The 17,418-nt window shown below is 42.0% G+C and overlaps 1 protein-coding gene across 1 annotated transcript in view; it reads right to left on the reverse strand.

The window, feature by feature from the left end:
• BARX2 (BARX homeobox 2) overlaps positions 1-16,207 on the reverse strand; it is a 34,310-nt gene extending 18,103 nt beyond the window's left edge. Inside the window, exon 1 of the mRNA XM_056509862.1 lies at positions 15,917-16,207. Within this exon, the coding sequence (XP_056365837.1) occupies positions 15,917-16,115 (199 nt within the window). The 5' untranslated portion in view covers positions 16,116-16,207. The remainder of the gene's footprint in view (positions 1-15,916) is intronic.
• Between the last annotated feature and the right edge of the window lie 1,211 nt (positions 16,208-17,418).

A 17,418-nucleotide genomic window follows, 5' to 3' on the forward strand; every position in this document is an offset into this window, starting at 1 on the left:
ACCAGACTCTGGTTTGGCACTGCTGGGATAAAACGTATCTTAGATTCGACATGCAAACAGACAAAATCTTTACATTGACAGTGTTTTCATTAAAGTCTAAAATCGGGGCTGTATCCCAGCTGGAATGTTACTAAGCTATCCAGATATTTTAGACAATTATTGGCATTTACTGCTCTCTGATGAAAACACCCAGCACTGCTGACCCATCACAGGAATTGGTTTGCTCTGCTCAGCAATGGTGTGCTGGGCTTGACGGAGCTTTTAAATTCTGGGACCCAAAAGAGCCTTTAATTAATGTTTGGTGAACCACATATGAGAAACAGTTGCAAATTTTTTTTTTTTTTTTTTTTTTTTTTTTTTTACAACATCCTACTCATCTTTCCCTCTCTGTTTAAAGTATTGATGCCATGCCCCTAGCTGTCCCTGTTCCCATCCCAGATCATCTGCTGGGAAGCAGATCCAAGGACTTTCAGTTTATGTAGAGCTTGCAAAAGATTTGCTTGGATGCTGCATTCCATTTCACTGCTTTGAAATAGTGCTTTTAAAACTTTTTCCTCCTTACTTTAAGCCATTCTACAGAAGTTAAAGCCTTGACATTAGATGGATGCAATGTTGAATCCATATGGATATAAATATATTGCTGGTTAATAAAAAGGTGAGTTCTGTGTCTACTCTGTGTATTCCAAACACCACAAACACTCTTCCACCACATCCTTTATACTACAAAATGAAAAAGTGGAGGAAAAAGTGCAACTGAAACTGCAGCAAAATCAGAAATATATAATCTGATACAAAAATTGGCTCAAATACCTAAAGATTTTAAATTATTTTAGTCCTTTATTAAAAGTAAATTAAGAAAACAAAGTTTAAGGCATTTGAATAGCTTGCCCCTTTCAAATGCATGAAGTTTCAGAATGACAACACATTCCTACTTGTTTCCAGTTTGGAGGGAATTAAGTAAGAATCTTGAAAGGAAAAGAAAAATCCCATATGAAAAAATAGTTTTGTGAGTTGTCTTCTCACACATTAAAAGGAGGCAAAGAAAGGCAAATTTAAATTATTTTCTCCTCTCTGTGGGTCACCTTTCATTAAATTGCTAAGAATGGAACGCACTCCCACCAGGATTTTAACATCTCATTTTTAGTGCTGCTGGGGTGAGGAGCCTGAATAAAATAAATGATTTCTCCAATGAGACACATCATCCATCGTCAGCATGTAAAACACAGTCGTTAATCACTGCACAACCTGCTTATTATGGGCATTCAAGCACTGGCAACACAAATGCTTATAAAACAGGGGCTCCTTTCACAATTCTCTGCCCTTGTCTCTCAATAGTTTAGAGGATTAACCCTTTTGCAGTGAGGGATGGGCAAACTGGTTTTGCCTAATTCCAAACCAACCTGACATCATGGGTTCAAAAGTTCAACTTGAACTCGAACATTCTCAGGTGCAGTTTGTGCTGAGGGAACAAAGAACTCAAGGGGAGATAAGTGAAGGAAGATAGCAAAAGAGCAAATTGAAGAACCCTACAGGGCATAGACTGAGTGTAAAAATCCAGTAAGAGAAAAAGGATGGATAAAAAATGGTGATGAAAGGGTTGAAACTCTGGAAAAGTAATAAACACAGTTTTGTCTTAGCACCTATCTTAAAGTGATTTGTGGGGAAGTCTCTTCCCTCCTACAGAAGTCCCTCTGCTGGGAAAAAACAATAGGATTTTACTTGTACTTAATACTCATGAAGAGCACAGGAACATACAAACATTTAAACATACACCGACCATACAGCTTTGGGCTTCTCTTGCATTTCTTAGCAAAGAATTTTAAAATACTTGAACCACCATTTTTCTTTAAAAAATGGGAAGGATGAGGAATTCAGTTGGCTCCATGTCATGTATGAGTTCAAGGGCAAAGGCAAGCAGGGATGGCCCAAGGTGGAACTCTCAGCTCTTCCAGGGCTCTGCACAGCCCAGCTCCACTCAGTTACCCCTGCTCGTGCCCCAGGCTGACAGATACAGGAATGCTCAGCAGAAAATGGTCATCTATTTGCAGTCTGATGCAATTCCTTTTCTTTTTCTACACACCCAAAGCTTCTATTGACTTCAAGGAGAAAATAAGTGGGGACAGGAGGAAAACCAAGAGGTACTGAGAAAAGCAGTGTTTGGACATCCACGCCGTGTGCAAAAAGACCTAAGGCCCAATATTTACTGACAGTTGTAACAAGTTAAACACCCGAAAGAAGAAAATTCTTGTGGGGAAAAACTAGATGAGGGGTGTATTTGAATTTTCTCCTGAGGTGTAAACTAGTCCCAGGTTAAGCAGAGTTAGCAATTTATGAAACACTTCAGTTTGTCATCAACTGGACAAATATTTCCAATGTTGGTATCAATTACTGGAGGCAAATGACCCATGACTGGCTTTGGGGAAAATAAACATTTTGAGAAGACAAATTAATAGTCCACCACATTTTAAATTACATTAAAGCTACACACCAGGTACTGGAAATGAACACTGAACTTTCTTCTGGGTGGATTTTACAGTTAATTAACATTGCAGCAATGGGTGGTGGCAGCAATTCCATTATAATTTACTCCACATATAAGAAATACTCAGTGAATGCTTCATAGGCAGGACTGGTTCAGAGTAGAGTCCCAGCAAATCATCAGCAAGGAGTTAAAATCAAAAATACCTTGAGTTAAAAGAGACTCACAAGGATCATCAGCTCCAAGCCCTGCATAGGGCAAAATCACACCCAAAGTACTCAGAAATTCAGCATTGGCTCTACTTCCTAGAAATAGAAGAACTATCAGAAGTTTTCCCAAAGTTTTCAACCAAAGTCACTGTCAAGACACTGTGATGAATGAAAGGCTTCTCAGTATCCTTCACTGCCAAAAGAATTTTCTATCCTGCAATTTACTACAGGAAAGCACCAATTTTATTTTGTGGATAGAAGCTCAGATAAAAACCACCAGCAGGGGAGAGCTTTACTGATGAGTTTGCTTTTTCAAAGGCAGCCCCAAAGCTGAGCTCAGTGGTGAGCCAAGGCTGTGCTGAGCAGGGTCTGTGAGCAGGGAGCAGCAATGCTCAGGTTTTAAAATCTGCCAGCTGATGTTAATGTGTTTTTACAAGTTCTCTAGTGACTAATTGTGCTAATATTGAAAAAGGAGAAATAAGGCCTGAATCACAAGAAATCAGCTTCTCCAAAGGTATTAAAGCCACAGTCACCAGTTGCCACCAAAGTGTTTCACTGCTCTCAAGGCAGTGGTTTTGTTCTGGGGCAGGGAGTAATCCATGGTGGAGCATGTGCCTCAGAAGTCCTGTACTAATGTTCATCACAGTTCTGTCTCCTTTTCCTGATTAAAGCTGCTGGATAGGTATAATCTTTCCTCTTCTCCAATGGCCAGATTTCTATTTCATAGTTGCCAGCTCTTTAGAATGTGACAGTGGAAGCCATTATTGATCCCGCTATTAAAAGAAAACAAGGAAAACAGAAAGGCCAAAACAATGACAAAAACTGTGACAGCATAAAAGAAAAGGAAATTATTTGCCAAACTGAGTTTTCCAGACCAAAGCCCAGTCCATGGAGCCAAGTACACAGCAGTAAGACACTCCAGCACTCCCATGCCAGCTGGGCATGCAGTCAAATCCATCTTTTCCATGTCCACATGTGCCCAGCACCTCCATCCTCCACAAAGAACCTTCACAGAGCCAAAGCAATGTCATGCCTTTAAAACCAGGATTTTAAAACCAGGATTAAAGCCCTATCTTTCATTTTAGCACAACTGCTACAAAGACAGAAACCAAGCCAGACTGATCCCACACCTGCAGAAGTACTTTCAGCACTTGGCATGGACTGGGAGATCATCTGTGCAGAGACAAATTTAGTTCACCCAGAGATGGGAATGATCCCAGTGAATAGACATTCCTTGCTGTCTGCACAGCCTGCCATAACCCAAGGATTTGATGGGATGGCACTTGGGATGGGGAGCTCTGACCTCCCAGGACGGTCAGACAAGTGCAAGCCAGGAAACCCTACATCTGCAATCAGAGCTGCTCCCTGGCTCTGCTGGAAATGGACAGGGAGGAAAAATCCTGAGGACAGAATGAAAATAATCCATCCAGAAGGTATTAAAAATACATAAATTGTCTTAAAGGAAACCTGGGAATCATAATTTAAAAGATAATCATGATTTAAAATATTATCTGCCCAATTTTGTGAAAACACAGCCATACTTGATCTGTTTATAGATCCACCATTTTATTATGAAGATTGTTTCTTTATAAATAATATTTTTGGTTCTGTACATTGTTCAGCTGAGAAACAGATGAATATCCATAACCATTCCAGCTTTGGGATTAGCTCATGTGAAAGTTTCATTAATTTATGAGCTGATACTTACACAAGTAAGCTCTCTAAATCTTGGCAATTAGATGAAATAGCAGTGGGATTTATACAATCTCCTTTCAGTCATCTTTGCTGCCTCTTCTGATGCAATCACTTCAGCAGCAAGTCTGTGATGGACAAATTCATCCACAGTATCAATGGCTGTGACATCTCTTCACAACAGACAGGTGCTCTGGGGATTAAGCATGCCAAAGAGGTCTCTGTCACAGCCACAAGAAAAAGGCTTTTAATAGAGCTGCACAAATAAAATCAAATCAGTTGGAATTTCATAAATGCTTTCATTTTAATGTAATTTAAGTGCTGAACTACCTTACAGTAATATGCTTTAAAATGTTTACAGCTAAGGCATAATTGAATTTGACTCACTCTGGCTCTGATCCAGCTACAATTTAATTGACTTCAGTGGGAGTTGGCCTGGGCTCTAAGTAATTTTAGCTAAAGTAATCCATCAATTGTTCCTCACCCACTTCATCAAACTCATTCCTATCATTTATGATTGCTCTGTAATTTATTGCAACAAGGTGAAACCAACCCTTTTAACTTCTGGCATGGCTTCCTGACCCTGGTTGGAGAATTTCGCCATTCGCAGTCACCTAAACCAGACCTGCTCAAGGAAAGCCAAGAGCACAACCCAGCTAAGCCCAAACCTCCTGGTACTGTCCACAGAAACCTCCAGATATCAGCTCCTCCACGGCTTAGTCACCACAGGAACAAAATGAACTGTTAGAAAAGCTGTCAAGAGGAGGCTTGGAAGGAAACAGGCAGAGGGTGAAGGAAAATGCGTTCACAAATTGCAAATGTTTTTGGCCAAAAAAATCCCATTTGCTTCAGACTTGTCACCATTTAATTCTATCAATGATTACATTACTGGTTTCTATTTCAGGGGCCCTTTTCACATTTTTCTTCTTTGAGCAACAGGATTAAACACCATCCAGAGCATTAGGACTTCCATAAGGCATATCATGTTATGTGCAAGATGCAAGGAGACATTTTCCATCATAAAGTATCACACTGCTAATTTTATTTCAAAGATGACAGGTTAATCTGTCATGGAATACCCTGTTTAAGTAACCACAAACATATCATGCACATTTCTCTGTCTTCTAAAAAAACAAAAAGGACATGTTTTTATTAAAGCTTCAACCCCTCTGTGCTTACACAACAGTGCTCTGTTTTTTAATGGATCAATGCAGGCAGCTCTACACTGGATGTGGCAACAGGCACCTGCACATTCAAAGGTACAGGAATTTGTTGCTTCAACATTAGTTCTCAAGATGTCTATTAAAATTTAATTCAGATGAAATTCAACTCCTGTAAGGTGAAATAAATCCCAGTTTGAAAAAAAAAAATTGCTGGCAGGAAATGCAGCCATTAACTGCTCTGTGACTTGCCAAATAATCATTAAAAGAAATATCCAAAGGCAAATGGTGGCCAAGTGTTTAAAGACGACTCAGTGATTACATGGAAAACTCTCTTATTCTGATGGAAATCCAAAAAATGAGTAGTAAGATTATCCAAAATACAGGGCAAATATATATACTTGCAATTCAACCCCTTCTCTGTACGTCCTGTTGGAGTCAGACAATGAACTACACGAATAGAAACCACTGGCATGTAAAAAAATTTAAAAGATAAGACCTGAACATACAGATCCAAACACATTAAGGTCACTGAAAAGTTGTTTCTTGTATATTTGCAAATTTTCTGTTATTACATCTCCAAAGGGCATTGCAATTTTGTTGTATGGGAAGTTCTGGAAAACTGTTTTTTTCTTCCATTAAAAAAAAAAGTGTTATATTTTAAAAGAGAAAAATTAAAAACAAAGCAGACTTGTCTGTTAAGGTTCTTTCAGGTTCTGTGTTTTAAGCATTCTGGATATGCTCTCTGCAGTCCAAAGGTTTTGAATATGGGTGCAGGGTCCATGTTCAGGAAGATGGGGTTTTTTTGGAAGGCTGTCCTTCACTCTTCTATTTAGTCACTTAAATAGATCTCAGCTATTCCCAAACACCTGAAATGCCTGCAGCTGTTATCTGGGTGCTGCTCTGAGCCGTGTCCTGGCCAAGAATGGGTCAAAATGTAAAGGTGCATGACAGGAAAAGGGAAAAGAGTGGAAAATGGAAAATATTAAGTATTAATGTCTTAGCCAGGTCCTAATACCAAATCGCTCTATTTTTTAAGATGTCATTAAAATGTAGCTTTGGGAATTCTGGTCTAGAAATCTCTCAGCTCAATTCTCCCACAATCCTGGGAACCCAAGAAACAATAGATAACATCAGATTTCTCAGCTCCCATTACCTTGTCCTTGTGATCCTATTCTATTACAGACTTTACACAAATACAACTGAGATCACAAAACAGGTCCCAAATTTTCCAAGGAACTGTTATTTCCTAGCAAGTGAAGCTCTTGAACATGGTCTGGGTTCTGCAATCAAACTGGAGCAATTCTGACATGGAAATGACTGAAAATGTTTGGTTGTAACTTTCTCTCCATGAGAAAGAAAAATAAATAAAATTTTGCAAAACTGAAAGTAACTTCATTCTTTTCCTAATGTTTCATTAAAAGGAAAGTGCTATAAAGTTTTGCTTCAGCCTTTAGAAGATAAATTTTCAGTATTTTATTCCTGATTATTTTCTCTCATCTGATTTTACACATGCACACAGTTTTTAAACCTCTCCCTTGTCTACCTAAATTTATAACATTTTGCTTTGCTTGAACAGGAAAGGACACATAATGATTATTTCTCCAATCTACCAAAAATCCAAAACACCAATTTTTGTCACTTCTCCTGTTTTCTCTTGGATGAGATGTTGCACGTGGCCTGCAGATGCAAACCCAGGTTTCCAGTGGCTCCAAGCAGGGCCACAGCCTCTTCCAACACCAGACAAGTTATCATGGGCTGGACAGAAGGAACAGATCAGCAGAATCAAGCAATTGAATTGCCTGAGCAACCAGAGCAGAGCCATTCTCCAGCCCAGCAGGGGATTTAGGAAAACTCAAGGCACTTTATTGAACAAGTGTCTCCAGAGCTCAGTTCCTGACGTGACCATCAATTCCAGCTCTGCCACCCCTTGAGTGCAAATCTGCAAACCTGCCTTCCCACAGCCTCACCGAGCCATGGAAGGACCCTGAGCTGGAAAGCAGATTTTATTCCACCACCCAAACCTGCTCACAATCCTCACAGAAGCAGAAGATCCATGCTGGAGGTGGATCAATGCCCGAGCCCTGATCCAGGGAGCTGTCTGTCACTGCACCCAGTGGGAAAGAAATCTACTGCTCAACACAGCAAGAAAAAATACAAAGTCTGCTCAGTTACTGCCCTGCTCTGCTCCCCGAGCCTGCTGGGGTGACAGGAGCTTCACACATCAGCTCTAAACACTTGATTACTTTTCCTCACCTTCCCCAGCAAGGACTTTTGCCCCTGTTCATGTCCAGCTTGTCCTGAAGGCAGCAATGCTGGGGGTCATTGTTCTACAGGATCTTTTCCTGCATTCTACCGAAGCAAGTTAAATAAAAGTCCTCAAAATAATAATGGCACAGTCTGCACTGCACAGGCTCCATGAGAAGTGAACAAATTGAGGACACTTTTAACAGCAGTGCTGCATTTAAACCCAACTCACTGTGCAGATGGATTTAAACTGTGCTTCAGTGCCAGCTGTGAGGCTTTAGAAAATGAGGTGTAGGTGTCAATTTTCCCTGTGGAATCCCAGATTCATTACTGCCTCCTATTATAACATTCCTCCACAATGCTTATTCATGCCCAACCACAACCACAATGCTGATTACTTGCCACAGTAGGTTTTATTGCAATCACTGGGTGTGATCTTCTGGTTTGCTCACTGTAGTTTTGCCATTCATTAATTCCTTTTATTGACTATTAACAGTACCGAGATAAGACAGCAAAGCCAGTCTTTATTACAGATATTTTTATATCTAGCTCTGAAATTTCTTCAGACACAGATTTCTCTGCTCAGTCCTGAGATCTGCTTTCAAATACAGATTAGAATCTGGGTTTCCTTCTGAAATGCCACATCTAGTACTGCATATAATCCAACAGAGAAAATTAACAGGCACTTCTCCAAGTACCCATCTACCATCACCCAGCCCATTATCCTCCCCCATATGCCACTTTTGGGCATTTCTAAACTAGATTATCTGCTAAAAACATGAAAACACTTAAAACCCAAGATGACCACCCTGGAAAACACTCGGCTCTTTAAAATGAACCGTTGTGCCCAATCTACAGCAATTACAGAGGAAACCACTTCCAGTCCTTAGGACTGTTTCATTTACCTCAGTTGTTAAAGTGCTCCTCATCCACAGACAGGCTTTGCCTTATAGGGCTAAAATAGACAGGGAGTCAGGGAGAGTTGAGAAAACTCAGATTTCCCCAATGTGGCAGCTGAATAAATCCCACTGCAGGAGCAGGGACACAGTCCTGACAGGAAATCCTGACTTTCCTGGGTTTTCAGAGGAATGCTCAGAGACAGCAGTGTAACTGTGACTGCACATTCTGCCATGTCTAGGCAGAAATGTCATCTCTGAACTATCTTACATCTATTAAAAATACTGAGTAGCTTCACTAATACTGGATCAAAGACATCTACAGAGGAAGCACTTTGTATTTTTCAGGATTAATAGAATTCCTTTCTAATTTTGCCTTTACTTTTTGCTACTCAACTACAGAATTCTACTGATCTTTGTAAGCTAAACCAAATAAATACAGGCAGTTTTCAAAGTATCTTTTTTTTTCTTCATATGTTTGCACAAATAATCAGCAAAAATCCCAAACAGCCTTGCAGCGATGCAGATTTCCACAGGGAGACATTTTCAGCTTTGCAATTTAGGTTGGCACCTCTTGTATGAACACACAGATTCCTTTTGGCCTGTTCTCTCAATGTTCTGGTTTTTCATGGACTCAGGAGCCGTTTAAGACATGAAGATCTCCTGAGCACTCACTTCACACAGCACAGGAGCAAAACTCTTTCCAAGACCATTGCATTCCCTGGGGGATGACAATCCCACTCCAGCTGCAGATGCCAGGCTCAGGGAATGTGGGACACACTCAAGTCCAAGAGAGCCTGGCAGAAAGTGCCCCCACTACTCCACATCAGCTTTATTCAATGGGATTCATCCAGCTGTCATGTTCCAGACTGGAAACATGATGAATGGCTGGCATCTCACTTCCCCCGTGCTGGAACACACGCACTACATGGATTCCCTTCTCCTTCCCCCAGAAATTCCATAACAAAACCTGTGCAATTTAAAGGAAAAGATTCAGCAAGTATTTGAGCAAAAGAAATGGCATCCACCACAATTTCAGGTAAGGTCCCACAGCAAAACCAAGCCTTGTCCACATCAAGCCCTTTTGGAGGACAATCAGAAGGAATCTTGTTGTGAGGTCGCACATACAAACTGAGCTATTTTAAGTCACAATAAATCTACTTTCTCACCAGGGTTTCATAAAAAGGCTGAGGAGATGGGGTGAGAAGGACCAAACCTCAAACTTTAACTCCCAAGCAATGATTCCCCAAAGGCCCCAGCAGGTACTTCTAAGTTTAATCCAGAAAATATCATTTATATGAAGAAAATGACCGTTCAAAAGACCCCTTTGGAATAACCTGCTCCCAATTTCATCCTAAGATAAAACAAGAAGACAGACATGAAACTGGAAGAGAAGAATTCAAGATTTGAACAGTTCTGTACTAGACACCTGCCTACACTAAAATCCCAGCCACACAAATCCTGAATGTCTTGAACTCACAAATTCCCCTCAACAAACACAAACAAACCAAAAAATCCAATCACCAAACTAAAAATCACAACAATCATTTCAAGAGGGCTAATAATAATAATAATAATAATAATAATAATAATGTTCTTTAAAGGAAACTTTTTCCACAGACCAGCAAGCAGAGTAATACATTTTCAAAAAAGAAAAAAAAAAACAAGCGGAGAAACTTAAGATTGCATTCCCTTCCTGAAGGTGCCGTGCTCTTAAATGTACAAAGAGCAGTAGAATCATCTTCAGCACAACTCACCTAAAGCATGGGTAAATGTTTTATATTTTAGAAGAGAATTCTCTCAGAAAATAAGCAAGGCCACACTGGTCCAGGGTGATTTTTTGCCTGGTGAGGTGTTCTACTATAGAAATTAAAGAGAAATCAGCACAGCCCTGCCTGAGACATGGACTGGTAAAAAACCTTGGCATAGACATCAATTACTGTGCTGCTCATTAGGATTTAAATTATAAACCACTAAGATACATTCAAATTTGAGGGATTTTTTATGAGCTCTGGAACAGGGCCTGGTACAAATGAATACACAGCACAGACAATTAGCAATTTGCATTACCAACTTTGCTGAAATAACTGAACTCTGCAATTGAAGGCAACGCAATTCTTTTTAATCCAGCCATCTCAGTTCATTCAGAGAGTTTAAAAAGGCCATCCAAGACCAATATTACTGATTATAACACACAGTGTCACAAATTCCACTAAGACCAGGGATCACACACAACTCCCCTCCACACCCCAGCCTAGTTTTCATTTTCAAACTACATTAGTTCCTTTGATAAATAAGGAGTTTTTCTAATCTGACCTTGTAACACTGCACACTGACAGCATCCTTCAATTCTTTCTCATGCCCAAAACTACCAATAAGGCAAATGGAGTTTAAATCTATGGCTAAACCAAGATAATAAAAAACAGAGGAAACAAACTAGAATTGAAGTAGGCTTGCCTACAAATATTTTTAATTGAAAAATTAAATCAAGACAATTTGAAAAGTGATTCCTACAGGGCTCTCCTCAGTCAAAAAGCAACTGTCAGCAATCACTGTAACAAACCAAGCATATGAACAGTGTATCATTACTTACACAAATTAATTAATGGTGACATAATATGAAAAGCCAATAAAAATGTAAGTATCATGAAAGAAGATAAATAGAATTTTCACCCAGCCATCTCAGCCCAAAAAGTCATAAATCGAAGTGGCATTAATCACCATTTGAAAATATTTCTAATCTTTAAAATTTGAATCCTAATGGCTCTGAAACTGGACTAGCATTTTGTTACAGATTGGGTATTGGTTCAGCCGTGTGTTTTTTGCTCAATAAACACCACAGTACATGTTCGTGTACCAATTTTTAAACTAATAATGAAACATTTTCACAGGGAATTGAAGTTTTCTTTAAAAAAAAAAAAAAAAAGAATGCACAAAAAAACCAACCCAAAATTGGGTTGGGGCTTATTCCAATCTCTCTTGTATGGGAATCTCTCCGGCGACATCGGTGAGCTTTGCACTAGACTCATAAATGCTCTCACAACTAAAATGTCAATCTTCGACCTCAAGATGCGCCAGAAAAGTCCCAAATGCTTCTTCCACCTCCTTCTGCCTTTACTTGACTTTTACTTACTGTTTTGTTCCAATTCAGATGCAGTCAGTTAAGTATTCAGCAATTTATCACGGCCAAGACAAGAACTCCTTTCTACTGGGTTAGCAAAGTTTTCCGATCTCTCCTCACTGAACCAGGGATGTTGTTGAACACACACACTGCACACGTTCAACATCTTACGTCTTTCAGCTCCAAATAAATGATAAAGGCATGTCAGCCCTCTCTGACTCCACACAAGATGAAAGAAATACTAACTTTTTAGCCCAGGAAAACATCTACAAACCCTGACTCCTGCCTTGAGAAAAAGGCATGGAGGAGATTTTCAGCTGGAGTAATTTGTTACTCATCACTGTTTCAAACACTCCCAAGTCCCAGCTATGACAGTACAGTAACAAATCTCTGTGGTTTAGGTTAAGATTCATTTTTTTAGATCATTAAAAGATTCCTGATTGACTCTGGAGGCAAAGGAAACTCAGGCAGTAAGTTAAATGCCATGTAGTATTTAGTGCTGTATTTCTGAAGCCTTTAACCCTCAAGTAGTTTGGGAAGGACTTTTTAGTTTATTTTCACTCTGTGTGTCTGTGGGTTTGGTTTTTAAATTTTATTTTAATTTACTGACAGATTTATATTGGGTATTTTTCAAACGCTTTCACATTAAAATATCTTTTGTGGTATTGTCCATTTCTTAGCCAATAGTTTCCTTTCATTAAAAAAACATTCCCATTTCCTAATATATATAAGACTTGAATTGTGCCTGTACACCTTAGAACCTCACAGTTTTGAAGTGTGGACTTTGGTAGCAGTTTCCACTATGATTTAAATTCCACAAGCAAATCCCTTCCTGTTCTTCACGTCACAAGTGCTGCAATTCCATACTCCTTAGTCAATTAGAAGCAGATATTTACAACCTGGCCTGACATAGGAACAGGCCAGAGCTTGGGATAGAAATACAACCTTGAGGACAAATTCATTAAAGATCCCAGGCACAAGGAGAAATAAGGCTTTAATTGAAGAGCAACCACAAGAGACTCACTAGCATCACTCTCAATCCACTGCTGAATCATATGAGGATTATTAATGATTATTTACTGAATATACATCACTCTTGACAAAACAATGCTTGCTATACTTGACCCAGAACTATGTATTTTAAAATTTTCTCTCTTTTTATCCCATGGGGGTTGGTGAGAGTCAAACCAGCTGCCAGGAAGCACCTCACCCATCCAAAATTCTGAGGATATTTTAGGTGACATTCAGACCGTATTTATTTATGCTGTAGTAGTTCTTCTGGACAATGATAATACCCAGGTTAATATTCCTTTTGGGTGCTAAAGGGAGTTTCTTTTCTAATTCTTCCTCTTTCCGTACAGAAAGAGAGAAAAGCTCTTTCCCTGTCCTGGTGGGTCGAGGTCTGCAGGCAGAACCAGCTCTCTGTGCATCACTGCCACACACCAAACCCTCCAGGACGTTTGGCCACGCACTGAACTTCACACGCAGAAGCAAAGGATCAGCTCTCAAATGTCCCTTGTCAGCAGTGTCTTGATTAACAGCTAGTTCTTGTATAAAATGTGCCAGTGATTAGTTAGGGAAGGCAAGGGACATCACGCACAAATTGGTTGGAAGAAATAAATGTTGATGGAGGATCACATTGTTCATGCAACTTCTTCCCAAAAGCTGGTCATCATGGGTCTTAACTCTGATCCAGCCCCCTAATCCCTCCTGGATCTTTAATAACTAGTATTTACAAAATAAATATTGAGGTTGAAGGAAGATTTATGCTTGGAGAATGGATTTATTCCATTTGTCAGACTCTTAGGGTACCCTAACAGCAAGTTTTCTATCAGTACAGCTCTGCTAAGAGCTGAAAAGATCCTTCTTATGTATATTCAGCAATAAAAAATCACAAACTAAACCAGCAAACCTAAGCCAGAGCACAGGCCTTGAGGTTTTAAACACAGTCTAAAACAAGGGCAAAATAAATGTTTTCCAGCAAAGAGAAAGAGGAAAAATAGAATTCTATGATCTTGAAATAGGTATTATTTTATTTATTTATTTATTTAGTCTTTTACAAATATTTTGAAATATATAAGATTTTTTGAAGAATCCATTTTTAAGTTGCAGATTCATCATCTCATTTCTCTTGACACATTATGTGTCACCATTGGAAGTATGACCTTACGGGAGAACAAAAATCTGGAAAAATGCCTGCTTCACCAGAAAGAGGGATTTTAAAAAATATTTTTTAACATTTGGAATGTATCCTAAGAATACTGTTTTTACTTTTAATGTGGATTTTCAAACGCCCACATTAGACCAGTGTGCTTGTGAAATTTTATAATGCCCATGGTCGAGACCCGATTGCTCATCGTGCTGCCTGCGCAGGGCAGAGCCGCTTGTGCGTATTTAATTGTGGTGTCTGCAAAATCTTTTCAAGTATTTTCCCATTTTTCCTATTTGAAACAGCCCACTCCAAATAATCTTTCCTTCAAAGAAAACGATAATTTAGGGTAGAAAAACTGTGCCTCTATAGATTTTTTTAATCCTTTTCCCAATATTTCTGTTAATTTCTTTGTACTCACATAGACATAACGAAAAAACCACCACAAATTTCAACGAGCATAAGATGAAGGACGATTTCTACAGGAACTAGACTCCTGTAGAGCTGCTTAACTCATTATCAATAGCACTGCTTACATATTGGCTCCAACACACACCCCGACGACGATTAGGCTGAGCCCCTCCACTACACACTGACAGTAACTAAAAACTGATAGTGACTAACTGAGAGCAGCTAGTTCCTGATAGGGACTAACAACGATCCCTGCACTGACAAACCCAGGGAGCGGGGATGGAGAGCGAAAGCCGGGTCTGGGGGGGATGGAGAGCGAAAGCCGGGTCTGGGGGGGATGGAGAGCCAAAGCCGGGTCTGGGGGGGATGGAGAGCGAAAGCCGGGTCTGGGGGGGATGGAGAGCCAAAGCCGGGTCTGGGGGGGATGGAGAGCCAAAGCCGGGTTTGGGGGGGATGGAGAGCCGAAGCCGGGTTTGGGGAGGATGGAGAGCCAAAGCCGGGTTTCGTCCAGGCAGGGTTTGGGGGAGATGGAGAACGAAAGCCAGGTTCGTTCAGGCAGGGTTTGACTGGGATGGAGAGCGAAAGCCGGGTCTGGGGGAGATGGAGAGACAAAGCCGGGTTTGGGGGGGATGGAGAGCCAAAGCCGGGTCTGGGGGAGATGGAGAGACAAAGCCGGGTCTGGGGGGAATGGAGAGCGAAAGCCGGGTTTGGGAAGGATGGAGAGCCAAAGCCGGGTTTCGTCCAGGCAGGGTTTGGGGGGGATGGAGAACGAAAGCCGGGTTTGGGGGGGATGGAGAGCCAAAGCCGGGTTTCGTCCAGGCAGGGTTTGGGGGGGATGGAGAACGAAAGCCAGGTTCGTTCAGGCAGGGTTTGACTGGGATGGAGAGCGAAAGCCGGGTCTGGGGAGGATGGAGAGCGAAAGCCGGGTTTGGGGGGGATGGAGAGCCAAAGCCGGGTCTGGGGGGGATGGAGAGCCAAAGCCGGGTCTGGGAGGGATGGAGAGCCAAAGCCGGGTTTCGTTCAGGCAGGGTTTTGAGGGGATGGAGAGCGAAAGCCGGGTTCGTTCAGGCAGGGTTTAGGGGGTATGCAGAGCAAAAGCCGGGTTTGGGGGGGATGGAGAGCCAAAGCCGGGTTTATGGGGCATGGAGAGAAAAAGCCGAGTTTCATCCAGGCAGGGTTTGGGAAGGATGGAGAGCGAAAGCCGGGCTCGTTGAGGCAGGGTTTGGCGGGGATGGAGAGTGAAAGCTGGGTTTGGGGAGGATGGAGAGCCAAAGCCGGGTTCGTTCAGACAGGGTTTGAGTGGGATGCAGAGCGAAAGCCGGATTTCGTTCAGGCAGGGTTTGGCGGGGATGCAGAGCGAAAGCCGGGTTCGTTCAGGCAGGGTTTGGCGGGGATACAGAGTGAAAGCCGGGTTTCGTTCAGGCAGGATTTGGAAGGGATGCAGAGCGAAAGCCGGGTTTCGGGGTTTCGTCCAGGCAGGGTTTGAGGGATACAGGGGGAGATGCAGGAGCCGCTCGCCCGAGAGCCCCGGCCCCGCTGGGGTCTCGCTTACCGGCGCAGGAGTGCAGCGGCTTGGGCCGGACCAGGAGCGACGGGCAGACGGAGTAGAGCGAAAGTTTCTCGAAGTAGTCGCAGGTCTCCTTGGAGAGGATCTCGTCGATCATGAAGGTCTTGTAGCGCCTCCTGCCTGCCTTGGGCAGCCGCGGGGGCTGCGGGCCGGGCAGGGGCTGGGGCTGGGGGCGGCCGTGCATGGCGGGTGCCCTGCGGGGCGGCCAGAGCCGCGCCCGGCTCGCATGGGCTCGGGGCCGGCCGGTGCCGCTGTCCCGCGCTGTGCCCGCCGCGGCCGCGCCGCTCCCGGCGCTCCCCGCTATATAAAGCCGCCGATAAGCATCTCTCCCATCGCTCCGCGGCCTTTTTAGGAGGCTGAGGCTGTCAATCAGGGCGCCCGCTGCTCCTCGCCAGCCCCATTGTTACCCTGCGCCGGGCTGGGAGGATCCGCCGCTCCTCTCCCCTCCCTGCTCCTATTTTAAGATACTGGGGTGTGTGTGGCCCTTTTTTTTTTTTTTTTTTTCCCTTTCCCTCCCCCCCCCCCCCCTCTTCTCCTTTCTTCTCCCCCTCCTCCTCTTCTCTAGATTGTAATTATCTAAAAAAGTTAAAATGCGGGCTGCCGGAGGAGAGTGCCGCATCCCCGGCCCCGACAGCATCAAACCTATTCCCGAGCCGCAAAGTGTTGGAGGGTGGCAGGAAGGGGAAAAAAATCCTGTTTATAGATGCCTTGCAGGGCGCTGTGTAAAAGTTATTTTTCTCTGGAACGGCGTTACTTGGACCCTAAGTCTGAGGTTATTTTCTGATGGATCCTTGCTTAGTTCAGCTGGATTTAAGTCTGAGGTTATTTTCTCATGGATCCTTGCTTAGTTCAGTTGGATTTAAGTCTGAGGTTATTTTCTGATAGATCCTTGCTTAGTTCAGCTGGATTCAGCTGAGCTTTCAGCCCCTTCTGCTGAGGGGTACTGAGGCTTCCTCACTGGAAGTTTTCCTACCAGGCTGTGGGCTGAGTTTTATTTCTCATCTCTATGGCCTCCGACAGGAATCACCAGGATACTCTACTCAGGGAAAAGTGTATCAGGAGGAATTCTCTGGATTCAGTGGTTGCTGTAGGTTTTCCAGAACCCACAGCCAGCTCACTAACTTTAAACGGGTAAAGAGAGGCTCATTATGGAGATTTACCACCCTCCCAAAAATATTATTTGCAGGTTTCACACAAGGATTTAAATATAATTTGCAAAAAATTATCAGCCATTCTTTGGTTCTCATGCTTTGGCAATCCAAATGACAGCAAACTCTTATTTTAGTAACAGAAAACTCAATCTGTTTTTGCAAAAGGCAACAACCATTTCGAACTGTAACCAACGATTTTAACAACTTTTTTTTTTTTTAACTGTATTTTTAAAAAGCCTTCAAAACATTGTAATCTATCTTTAGCCTCCTTTATAAAAGTACTATTTATTTTTTCAATTCAAAGTTTCATTTAAATTCATTGATACAGTTGCTCAT

The sequence above is a fragment of the Oenanthe melanoleuca genome, chromosome 24 (genome assembly GCF_029582105.1).
Source record: "Oenanthe melanoleuca isolate GR-GAL-2019-014 chromosome 24, OMel1.0, whole genome shotgun sequence".
NCBI lineage: Eukaryota > Metazoa > Chordata > Aves > Passeriformes > Muscicapidae > Oenanthe > Oenanthe melanoleuca.